Here is a 13,744-nt window from a genome sequence, read left to right on the forward strand (position 1 = left end):
TGATATGAGAGATATTAATAGAGTAATTAATAAATTAAGAGAGGGTCCAAATAAAGATTATTTTTGTAATTATATAAGTAGCTCAGATGAGAGTGATATGGATGATAATAAAAAAAGTAATACAAATGTGGATTATATAGATCATGATGAGAACCATACTAATGGTCATAAAAAAAAAAAAATTAAAGATTATCGGAAAAACTTGAAGCTTATAAATATAAAAAAAAATAAAAGAGCTCGTATCAACCTTATAGTAATAAAAAAAAAGTATCTCAATGATAACAATAATAATAATAGTGACAATAATAAAAATAGTGATAATAATTATAATAATAATAATAATAACCATCATAGTTATAATAGTGAGCGGACAGAGAAAAACACAATTATATTGTCTCCCATTTTTATGCCTGTAGGAACAAAATGCTGTATTAAAGGATTAACATTAGAAAATGTAAACGACATATGTGATTATATAATTTTAAGTAATACTTATCATTTATCTAATATTTATGATATGTCTATATTTCAATATAATAAAGATATAAATAATTTAATAAAATTTCCAAACGCCATGCTTACAGATTCTGGTGGATTTCAGATGGTCTCCTTAAGTAAACGAATAAAAATTTTAGAGGAAGGGATCTTATTTAATAATATTTATAATAGTGAGGTTATAAAGAAAAATATGAAAATTTGTAATGTTGAAGATATAGTAAAGAGAACATGTGAAGAGGTTGGTAACGACATGTGTAATAATATGGTAGTACATGATAATGTAACTGATGAGACATCTAATGAAATAAATAAAAAAATATCTAATGAAATAAATAAAAATATATCTAATGAAATAAATAAAAAAATATCTAATGAAATAAATAAAAACATATCTGCTACAACTCATGACAATACAAATGAACATCATCCTTGTGATTCGAAAAAATATTTAGAAGAAGGAGAAGATATATTACTATCACCAGAAATATCAATAAGACTTCAAAATTTTATAGGGAGTGACATTATTATGGCTTTAGATGATGTGCGTTCTTCTTTAGAAGAAAATAAGAATAAGATTGAAGAAGCTACTCATCGTACTAATAGATGGTTAAAGAGATGTATAGATATTCATAAAAAAAAAGAAGAACAAAGTTTATTTGGTATAGTTCAAGGTGGATTACATATCGATTTAAGAAATATATCAATGGATTTTATTTTACGTCAGAAATTAAATGGATATGCTGTTGGAGGTTTATGTGGAGGAGAAAAGAAAACGAAATTTATTGAAATTATTAATCATTGTTCAAATGAAAAGAATAAGAAATATAATTATTTGCCAATAAATAAATGTAGATATATTATGGGAATTGGATATATAGTTGATATAATATTTTGTTCTTTATTTGGATATGATATGTATGATTGTGTATATCCATCTCGAACAGCAAGATTTAATACTGCTGTTAGTTTTGATGGAACTATAAAATTAAAACAATCTAAATATAAATATGACTTTTCACGTTTAGAAAAAAATTGCAACTGTTATGTATGTTTAAAATATACAAAGGCATCTTTACATTTTCTTATATCCAAAAGAAATACAATCACAAATGTTTTATTAACATTACATAATATTTATTTTACTCTTTATATGTGTCATTTGATGAAGGTAGCTATTTTTTCAAATAAACTCGATCAATTCATAACAACTTTTTTGTATAATCATTTTGTTATTGGAGTTAAAAATGGAAATTACAAAATTCCTTGTCCTGATGAAAACGAAAATAAAATGAGTAATCATCATAATATAAACACTAATGATATTAATAAAAATGATATGAAAGGAAAGAATTATCAACAAGCTACACAAAATTTAAATATCAAACAAAAAAATATGATACAAGAATTAAAAAGAAATTTACCACAATGGGTCGTGCAGGCTCTTGAATATGCTGACATAGAATTAATGTTTTAAAAAAAAATTACTTAACAGGGCTATATAAAGTTGTTATATTTTTAAAATAAAAAAAAAAAAAATATATATAAATATATATATATATATATATTATATTGTGTTTAATAACATGTTTAATAATGTATGCATTTAAATATCACATAACTAAAATTTGTTTTATTATATATTATATATATATAAATTAACTTATTTTAAAAAATAATATTATTTAATAAATATATATATATATATATATATATATATTTTTTTTACCATATTGTCTTATTTTAAAAATTAAACACATACCTATTATATATATATGATAATATTTATGTGTTATTATTTTTTCTCTTCATTAGAAATTATTTTATTTTTTTTTTTTTAAACTGTCTCTCATTTAAGATGTCACATATTGTCTATATGTATTACCCTTTCACATTCAACCAGAATTAAAATAATAAGTATAAAAAAAAATATATTTTTATTTTTTTTAAAGAAACATAAAAAAAGTATAAATGACCCCCAACATTTTTCCTATATGACATAAAAGGATATTATATAAATGTTATATAAATATTATATGTATATATTATATATATATATTATATATATATATATTTATTTATTCATTTTAATTTTATTGTTTCCATGACACAAAATTGGACATAAAAAATATACACATAATATATATACTTTTATCTCCATAAATATATATATATATAATATTCATTTATATGTTCTTTTTTTTTTTTTTTAAAAAACACATACTATATATATATATTATATATATATATTTTTTATATATTATTATATTCTAGATAACACATTTATATATTGTGTGTAAAAGGGTTCCCTATCTTTTCAGTGCATTTTGTTTTCCTACCTTTACTATCACATGCACACAAAAAAAAAAAAAAAAAAAAAAAAAAATATATATATATATATATATATGAAAGTATAAATGAATAAATAAATAAAGAAAGGAAAAAAAAAAAAAAAAAAAAAAAAAAAAAAAAAAAAAAACACTATATAAATAAAAATATATAGAAGTGTATAAATATATATATTATATCATATATAAGTGTATATATAATATAAACACACACATATATTTATATATATGTGAAGAACTAAAAATTAATGTTAACTTGTAAGTATAAAAAAAATAATAGACTAAATAATTATATATATATGGAAAGTGGACAAAATAAAAGATAAAATAAAATAAAATAAAAGTACACATATATATATATATATATAAATTATATACTCGAACATATAAGTTTATAATAAATTGTACATCCATTCGTGTACATATATATATAAATATATATATAAATATATTATATATATATTTATATATATTTATTCATTCATATTTTTAATATTCCATCTAATAAATACTTGTCTATATATTTTAAGAGTGACCCAAAATATATAGCATACATATATAGAATATATTTTGTAAACACACACATATATATATATATATTTTTTTTTTTTTTTTTTTTTTTTTTTTTTTTGTAAAAACTTAGTAGACAAAATAATAATAATAATAAGGTATGATAATATAGATAACTAATTATGGGTCAAGAGATATCTAGTGTGAACAACACCAAAAATGACCACCAGAAAGGGAATAAAAAAAGTGTGAAAGGAGGGAATGATAAAAATGAGATGAAAGAAAGTAATGTAGGTATATCAAAGAAACTTGTAGAAAATAGTTTTAATAATAGTAAATTAAGACCTGGTATGTTTATACAGAATAGTAATGTTGTATTTAATGAACAATATAAAGGAATAAAAATTCTTGGAAAGGGATCATTTGGAGAGGTGATTCTAAGTAGAGATAAACATACAGGTCATGAATATGCAATAAAAGTTATAAGTAAAAAACATGTAAAAAGAAAAACAGATAAAGAAAGTTTATTAAGAGAAGTAGAATTATTAAAAATGTTAGATCATATTAATATAATGAAATTATATGAATTCTTTGAAGATAATAATTATTATTATTTAGTATCTGATGTATATACTGGAGGAGAATTATTTGATGAAATTATTAGTAGGAAACGATTTTATGAAATTGATGCAGCCAGAATTATTAAGCAAGTTCTAAGTGGAATCACATATATGCATAAAAATAATGTTGTACATAGAGATTTAAAACCAGAAAATATTTTATTAGAAACGAAAAATAAAGAAGATATGATTATTAAAATTATAGACTTTGGATTATCTACACATTTTGAATATAGTAAAAAAATGAAAGACAAAATAGGAACTGCTTATTATATTGCTCCTGATGTATTACATGGAACATATGATGAAAAATGTGACATCTGGTCATGTGGAGTAATCCTATATATACTTCTATCAGGTAATCATAAACATGAGTGGATATAAATGTTCATATCACCACAAAAAAAAAAAAAATAATGCAAATGAATATATAAATATATAAAAATATATTTATATATATATATATATATATATACATATATATGTATGTATGTATTTTTTTTTTGTGTGCAGGGTGCCCCCCTTTCAATGGGTCCAATGAATACGATATTTTAAAAAAAGTAGAAGCAGGCAAATATACATTCGATTTACCACAGTTCAAAAAAATTAGCGATAAAGCAAAAGATTTAATAAAAAAAATGCTCATGTATACTAGTGCAGTTCGCATATCAGCAAAAGATGCTTTAGAACATGAATGGATTAAAATGATGACAAGCAAAGATAATTTAAATATAGATATTCCTTCCTTAGAATTAAGTATAACAAATATAAGACAATTTCAAAGTACACAAAAATTAGCTCAAGCAGCTTTACTATATATGGGTTCAAAATTAACAACTATCGATGAAACAAAAGAATTAACAAAAATTTTTAAAAAGATGGATAAAAATGGAGATGGACAATTAGATAGAAATGAACTCATTATTGGATACAAAGAATTATTGAAACTTAAAGGAGAAGATACTAGTGATCTAGATAATGCTGCTATTGAATATGAAGTAGATCAAATTTTAAATTCTATCGATTTAGATCAAAATGGATATATAGAATATTCTGAATTTTTAACAGTTGCTATAGATAGAAAACTTTTATTATCAACAGAAAGATTAGAAAAAGCTTTCAAATTATTTGATAAAGATGGATCAGGTAAAATTTCTGCAAATGAATTAGCTCAATTATTTGGACTCAGTGATGTCAGCTCAGAATGCTGGAAAACCGTACTCAAAGAAGTAGACCAAAATAATGATGGAGAAATTGACTTTAAAGAATTTAGAGATATGCTCATAAAACTATGTAATTATTAAAAATAATCAAAATAATATGTAAATCAATTCATATATAATAAACAATCTTGTCAAACGTAATAATATACACATATATATATATATATATATATATATATATACAAACACATGTCAATATATAAAAGAGAACAAAAAATTTTAAAAAATATATATAATTTTTTTTTTTAATAAGTATAATAACCTAATATGTAGATATCCTTCATAATTAAATATTATATTAACATATATATATATATATATATATATTATATTATATATATATATATATATACTCATATTATTCTACATATACATGTATCACAATTTTGAACTTTACAATTATAAGTTTTATATATATATATATATATATTTATTTATTTATTTATATTTATTTATTTTTTTTTTCAATGTAAATTATTAATTAATAAAATTATACTTCTTAACAATTTTTTATCTAATTAAAAACTTTACATATATAATATTATATATATATATATAATCATATGTGTACATATATATTAATTTAAATCCTTCCCTTTTTTTTTTTTTTTTTTTTTTTTTCTTTAAATGAAAATATTTAAAGTTTTATTACCATACCGTAGGAGAAAAAAAAAAAAAAAAAAAAAAAAAAAAAAAAAAGACAAAATATAATAAAAAAAAAATATTTAATTTTTAAGTGAGAATGTGTATCATCACAGTTTAATAAGAAACAAAAATATAAAGAAAAAAGGAAAAAAAAAAAAAATATATTTCTTTAAAATAAAATTTATAAATTAAATATTTGAATAAATTGTGCTGCACATATTTAAATACAAAAGCAAGGGAAGAAATATATACAACCCTTAAGTTGTGATGGTACTTATTTTTGCAAACTTTTTTATTCGTTTTTTTAATAATTCGTTTTCATCTTTTAATGAAGAAATTTCTTTAAGTAACTTTTCTTTATCTTGATCTCTAAAGGGTAAAGTAAATAAATAAATATAAATATATACATATATAAATATATATATATATATATATATATATATATATATATATATATATATGTATGTATGTATGTATAATATAACGGCGTAGCATAAAAGAAATATAATTTTATTTTATACATTTATTTATATGTTCAACAAATATTCATTTTTCATTCTTATTTATTTATATATATATTTATATATTTTATTCTTACATATCCGTTTTCTTGTCGGTACTCTTCAAATTTTTATTCATTTTAGACTTTTCTATATCTATTTGAAAAAATACATATACATATATATATATATATATATATATATTTATATATTTATATATTTATTTATTCCCTTTTGATATTTTACTTTTTGGGGTTACCTTTTGTCAGAGAATCTACCAATTTGGTTAGTCTGTTTTTTTCAGTAATTAATAAATTCATTTCATCAGAAATTTTTACATTTTTTTGTTGTAAATCCTTATTGTGTTTTTTTAATTCTTCCATCTCTTTTAAGGATTCGTAATTTATATTTCTTTGAATTTTTTCTTCCTACATATAAAAATACAAAAGATATATAAAATAATATATATATAAAAATATGTATATATAAAAATATGTATATATAAAAATATATATATATAAAAATATATATATATGTGTATATATTTTTATTATTACAATTCTTTTTCATTTTACCTGTAAAGAATTGTTTAAAGTTTCTAATTTTATGCTTAAGCCTTTCAACTTATTTTCAAGCTCAGTTTTATTTTTTTTCTCTTCATTGTATATATGGAACATTTGGGAGTTTTCATTTAATAAATTATCCTACACAATGAATACAAAAAAATTATATTCTTACTACTATTATAACACTTGTTATATATATATATATATATATATATATATATATATATATATATATATATGTGTGTATATTTTTATTTATTTATTCATTTCATGGACATACCTTTTCTTTCTCTAGGGTCTTCAATTTTGACTGTAGCTTTTCCAACTCTTCCTCATTAACCTACGACAGACAAAAAATAAAATCATACATACATATATACATATATATATATATATATATATATATATAATATATATTATAATGCATGTTTGAATTACCTTGGATTTATTTTCGTCCAATAACTTTTTGTACCTTTCTATGTCACTTATTAATGCCTTATACTAATATAGAAAAGAATATATTGAATAAATACATATGTAAGTATTTTATTATATTATATTATATTATATTATATTATATTATATTATATTATATTTTATTATATTTCATTTTATTAAGACTACCTTATTTTTAAAAAACAAATCGACGTTTCTATACTTCTCTTGCAATATTTTTATCTCCTTCATTAGCTTCTCATTAGTTTGTATAAGGTCGTTTTCATCTTTGAATTTTTTCACATTGTCTAATAAAAGAAAGATATATATATATATAATATTAAACACACATAAATGGCAATATATATAATATATCATGCTACTTTTATAATGTAATAATATAAATGAATCATCTTATTTTTTATTTTTTTATTTTTTTTTTTTATTTTTTCCACCCCCCCTCCTATATTTTTATATATATTTATATATATTTACCTAACTGAGATTGAAAGGCCTGTATTGTACTCTTCAACTCTTCTTCCAACATATTTTTTTCACTTTGCAATTTATTTATTTTTAAATAACATTTTTGAGTTATTTTACGATTTATTAATAACTCTTTATTTATATTTTGCAAGATATAATTAACATCAATATTCTCAAATATATTTTTAGCTCTTGTTTTTTCAAAATTTTGATTTATATTATTAAAAATATAATCATTTATGATATACAAGTTTGCATGCATATATCTTAATATGATAGCTATTAAATCTCTATGTCTTTTATATAAACATTTACATATATAATATTCATTTTCATTTATATATAATTGAAAAATATCATTTTGATTATTTTGTTTATGTTTTGTCCCCATAAAATGAACATATGGATATATGTAATGAAATTTATGTGTCCACATATTTTTTTTTATCCTATTCATAGATTTTATATCACTCGTAATATTATTATTAACATTGTTCATGTGACTCATATTATTATGATCAATTATTTTTATTTCATTTTTATGTATATATAACATATATATATCCATATCATTTTCACTCTCCATATTTGAATTAACAGTAAAACTATCTAAACTATTACAATCACTATATATTTTTAAGGTATCATCTTTTTTATTTTTATTCATGTAGTCATTATTTAGAAAATCATTACAAGTCTCTTCATCGTTATACACCTTTTTTATTATATATATGGGATATCGAATCGTATCATTTTCTATAATTCGTTCTAACATTTTTTTTGTTTTCTCATTTATATTTAAAGGTCCAATTTCACCTATAGCTACACCGTAATATTTTTTATTATTATAAGTATTTTTCTCATTATTTGAAACGGTAGTAGATGATGAATTTTTATTTAATATAGATGATGAGTTTTTATTTAAAACATATGATTCATTTGAAGCATATGCATCTGATGATAAGTCTTTTATAGGTGTATCCTCTTTATACATATATAAGTTTTTATTATTATTATTATTATTATTATTATTACTGTCATTATTTATGTTGTCTTTTTCCTTTCCATTTTTATTATAACAATTGTGTAATGAATACATTGATTTTTTTTCAAGAAGATGATTTTTTGAATGCTCCTGTTCATTGCATTTATTATTCTTTTTTATAGAATGTTTTAGTGATGATAAACCACTAGAATCGTTATTATATTTATCATTACCAATATGATCATCATAATAATCATTTCTATTATTCTGATGATAATCATTGTTGTATTTATTTTTATGTTCAATTTTTTTTTTATCAATAATAATACCATCATCATAACAATAACGCTCCGAATTTGTTGAAGCATTTATATAAAACTTAGATAAATTTTCAACATTTATTTGTTCATTATTTATATATGAACATTCAACATATATTTTTGTTCCGATATCTTCACAGGTTAATACATATTCATTTTCATTTTCATCATATAAAATTACATTTTTATGAGGATATACATTTTTTTCAATTAATTCACATTCTTTATTATAATATACACGTGTCCATTTATATGTACATGGTATTTTATTTTTTGTTTCTTTATCATATGCATGTACTACTATCTTATTTTGTTCATTTGCATATACTATTTCTATATCAATATCAAAATTATAATTACCTTTTATTATTATATCGCTTTTGTTACATGAAAAAAGTTCTTCATTTTCTTTCTTATTTTGCTCTTGTTGTTCTTTTTCAATATTTTTCTTATTGAAAATATTTTTATATATATTTTTATTTATTACTATCTCTTCTTCATTTATAAATATCGTGTTTCTTAAATTTTCTATATTACATGGTGCCTTACAAAAAGGATAATTTATATTTTTTTTTGCTTCGCTAGCTGTATACTTTATATGCTCTTTTACTTCTCCGAATACATTCATAGCATTTTTCATTTGATAACTTATTCCGCTTAAAACATTTTTTAACTTTTTATTCTTATCATTTTTATCTGTCTGGACTTTATCCACATCACAACGTTTGTCATTATATATATTATATATATCATTATTTATATTATTATACTCACCATTATGTATATTATTATACATATTATTATACATATCATTATATAAATCATCATAACTTTCATCACCTATATCATTATTTTCATCATTACACTTCTCCTTATCATTTTTATATTTAAACATTTCTTCATTATTCTTTAATAAACTTATCTTGTTACAATTTTTTGTATTGTTCATATTATTCTTATAATTGTCATTAGAATGTGTACTTTTGTCTGTTAAAATTGTTGATTCCTTTCCATCCCCATTAATCATTTCTCTTTTCATAATTGTATCATTATTTGATTTAAATTTTCTGAACTGTTCATAATTTTTATTATTATTATTATTACAAACGCCAGTACACGTTTTCAGTTCGCTTCCATGCATTATTATTATTATTATGATTATTATTATTATTATTATACAACTATTACTTGTTCATAATTATTATATTATTATATTATTTTTTTTAATATATACTTTTGTCCACTACGCTTATGTAACTATTATAAAATGCGAGAATAACAAAAAAAAAAAAAAAAGGATAAACTGTTGGCACGAAATTAGTTTAATGGGGAATTTCCTGAAAACTATGATGACAAATATGATATTAAATAATATTATTGTGATAATTAAAATATTGTTATAATTAACATAATTATGAACAGATTGGTGTAAATTTTATGAACATATTGGTAAATTTTATGAACATATTAATAAATATTATGAACAAATTAGTAAATTTTATGAACAAATATAAAATAATTCTGAACAAAAGTTGTAATTATTCTGAACAGAATATATATATATATATATATATATATATATATATATATTTATATTTATATACACACACAAAAAAAATATATATATATATATATATATATATATAAATATAAGTAGTAACAAACCAAAATACAAAAGGGGAACAATATATAATTATATATATATTTATTTATTTATTTATATTTATATTTATGAAAACAACAGAAATACAAAATGAATTATATAAAAGAAATATATAATATATATATATATATATATATATGTATGTATTTTTATTTTTTTGAACAAAAGTACCCTTTTTTTTTTAATGAAGAAAATTTTTTATTTCTTCTTAAAATATTGATTATGGATTCATAGAATAAAATTTAGATTAAATATTTCTTCTGTTTTGTAAAAAAAGAAAAGAAAAGAAAAATACATGGAGGTATTATATATATATATATATATATATATATATAGCGCTAATATTTTTTTTTCTGTAAGGAAATAAATTTTATTCCTTTTTTTTTTGAAGAAGAAAAATGTTCGTGTGCACAGAAGTATATGTGTGTGCATACCTATATTTTATGATAAAAGAAAAGAAAATATTAGATAAATTAAACATACTTACATATAATGTATGTATAACATTTTGAAGTCATATATATAATTTTTTTTTTATTATAAAATATTTAATAAATGGACTATATAAATGATCCTTATAACTAACATACACAAATCACAATTCTTTCATTCTTCAAGAATGGGGATATATAAGAATATGTAATATATTTTGTATATATATATATATATATAAAAAAAAGAAAAAAAAAAATAATCCTATTTTTTTAAGAACTTTTATTTCATCTTTTGATAATAAAAAAAAAAAAAAATTGACCTTATAAAAATGTATCGTGAAAGAGTGGTAATATATACCAAGAATGTAGAAAAAAATAAAATATGATAACTTATAATTTTTAATTTCTTCTATTACATATGTTACTTTAATTACACATTTGAATAAATAAATATATATATATATATATATATATAATTATTATTATTATTAACTTGATATATCCATTTGTATAATAATTCATTTAAAGAATAAAAATGATAAATATAATAAATGTCTAACAAACAATTAGGGAACGTTCTTACAAGTACATTATATATAACATTTTTCTTTTTACATAAAAAAAAAAAAAATAAATAATAATAATAAATAAAAAATAAAAAATAAAAAATAAAAAAATAATTATATAATATATAAATATAATAAAAATACATACACGTATATGTTAACATTTATATATAATTTAAATGTGCATATATATAACTGATAATATATATATTTACATGTGAGTGCACATCATTTTTTTTTTTTTTTTTTTTTTTTTTTTTTTTTTTTTTTTTTTTTTTTTTTTTTAGCTGTTCACTCCGTAAAGGGTATAAAATCCATGTTGTTCATGTATGGGCGTAATTTTTCTGGAACTACAATACCTTCTCCGTTTTGATAATTTTCTAGGAGACAACATAAGAATCTTTGTGCAGCTACCATTGTTCCATTTAATAGATGAACATGATATTTATTTTCAGTGTGAAAATTTGTTAAAAACTGTTCATATTCAGTATCCATTTCATCATTTAGGTTTGTATTTTTATTTAAATCATTAATTTTAATACTTGAATCTGAATATCTTATATTGAGATTAATACTTTGATAATCTGTGCAATTACTACAAGATACTAATTCTCTATATTGATTACTAGTAGGAAAGAATCCTTCTAAATCATATTTAATAGAAGCTGCATTATTTAATGCTCCTGATACAATACTAACAATTCTATATGGTATATTTAAAGATTGATAAAATTCTTCACATGTTTTAATCATTTCTTCATGTACTTTATTACTATTTTGTGGTAAGGAAATACAAAATTGTTCAACCTTATCAAATTGATGAACCCGTAAGATTCCTCTAATATCCTTTCCATGTGCACCTGCTTCTTTTCTAAAGCAAGAAGATAATCCTGCATATTTTAGTGGCAACCTTTTTGATTCTATAGTTTCATCTTTATGTAAAGCACATAATGGTTGTTCTGAGGTAGCTATTAAAAATAAATCATCTCTTGTTAAATCTTCATTTGATGGAATATTTGTTTTTTTCTGAGTGCTACATGCTGTATCATTTTTCACATTTGTAGGAGATGAAGATAATTGTTGAGATGATAATTCTGAATTTGATGTAGATGATATTTTATAAAGTGTTTCTTCAAAATCATCAAGTTCAGCACATTCTTCCATAATATTTTTTTTCATAAAAAATGGAGGATATACTGGTACATATTTTTTATTAACTAAAAAATTTAAAGCATATTGTAATATAGCATTATGTAATAAGAAACCTGCACCTGTTAAATAATAACCACGATGACCTGCTACTTGTATACCTTTTTTAAAATTAGCTCCACCTATTTTTCTTAATAAATCATAATGATAATAATATTTTATTTTTTTTTTATTTTCAATTTCATTATTTAATGTTTCTCTTTTAATATTATTATTATTATTTATTACATTATCATGTACACTACTATCAGTTTCTTCACATGGTTCAAGTATTTTACATTCACCCCATGTTTTAACTATCTTATTATTATCTTCATTATCTGAACATACTACTTTAATATTTAATAAATTACCTATCTTACTTATATACTTATTTCTTTCTTTTAATAATTCTTTTTCTTTCAATTGATATTTAGGTATTTCTTCCTTTATATTTAAACTCTTCTTTTTCAAATCTTCAACATCAGCATTCTTATCAACCTTCTTTTTATTTCCTATCTCTTTATTTATCATATTCATATTTTTTTTTAATTCTTCTAATTCAAATATACACTTCCTCCACTTATCATCACATTCAATTACTTTATCTACATTGCTTTCATCATGATAACGTTTCCTTTCAGACTCTTTTATCTTATCAGGATTTCCTCCTTTCTCTTTACGAAATAAATTTATATCTAAAACCATCTTTTTTTTTATAAAAATAAAAAAATAAAAAAATAAAAAATAAAAAAAATAA

General features: G+C 19.9%; 4 protein-coding genes across 4 annotated transcripts in view; 2 read left to right on the plus strand and 2 right to left on the minus strand.

The window, feature by feature from the left end:
• The window catches only part of PADL01_0715400 (queuine tRNA-ribosyltransferase, putative), a gene marked incomplete at both ends in the record, with an annotated part of 2,157 nt that extends 185 nt beyond the window's left edge, over window positions 1–1,972 (plus strand). Inside the window, one exon of the mRNA XM_028681187.1 lies at window positions 1–1,972. This exon is cut by the window's left edge and continues 185 nt beyond it. Coding sequence (XP_028537590.1) covers window positions 1–1,972 — 1,972 coding nt within the window.
• A 1,563-nt stretch (window positions 1,973–3,535) lies between these two features.
• Window positions 3,536–5,277, plus strand: PADL01_0715500 (calcium-dependent protein kinase 4; the record flags this gene model as incomplete). Its single annotated transcript, XM_028681188.1, has 2 exons — window positions 3,536–4,331; window positions 4,487–5,277. 2 exons carry the CDS (start codon window positions 3,536–3,538, stop codon window positions 5,275–5,277), a joined length of 1,587 nt encoding a protein of 528 aa, XP_028537591.1.
• Window positions 5,278–6,098: 821 nt separating this feature from the next.
• Window positions 6,099–10,274, minus strand: PADL01_0715600 (conserved Plasmodium protein, unknown function; the record flags this gene model as incomplete). The annotated part of the gene is made up of 8 exons (XM_028681189.1): window positions 6,099–6,210; window positions 6,440–6,497; window positions 6,601–6,769; window positions 6,917–7,045; window positions 7,188–7,247; window positions 7,346–7,408; window positions 7,532–7,650; window positions 7,838–10,274. 8 exons carry the CDS (start codon window positions 10,272–10,274, stop codon window positions 6,099–6,101), a joined length of 3,147 nt encoding a protein of 1,048 aa, XP_028537592.1.
• A 1,813-nt stretch (window positions 10,275–12,087) lies between these two features.
• On the minus strand, window positions 12,088–13,692 carry PADL01_0715700 (serine--tRNA ligase, putative; the record flags this gene model as incomplete). Its single annotated transcript, XM_028681190.1, has 1 exon — window positions 12,088–13,692. The coding sequence occupies one exon, from the start codon at window positions 13,690–13,692 to the stop codon at window positions 12,088–12,090; it is 1,605 nt and encodes a 534-aa protein (XP_028537593.1).
• Between the last annotated feature and the right edge of the window lie 52 nt (window positions 13,693–13,744).

The sequence above is a fragment of the Plasmodium sp. gorilla clade G2 genome (genome assembly GCF_900097015.1).
Source record: "Plasmodium sp. gorilla clade G2 genome assembly, chromosome: 7".
Lineage (NCBI taxonomy): Eukaryota > Apicomplexa > Aconoidasida > Haemosporida > Plasmodiidae > Plasmodium > Plasmodium adleri (nom. inval.).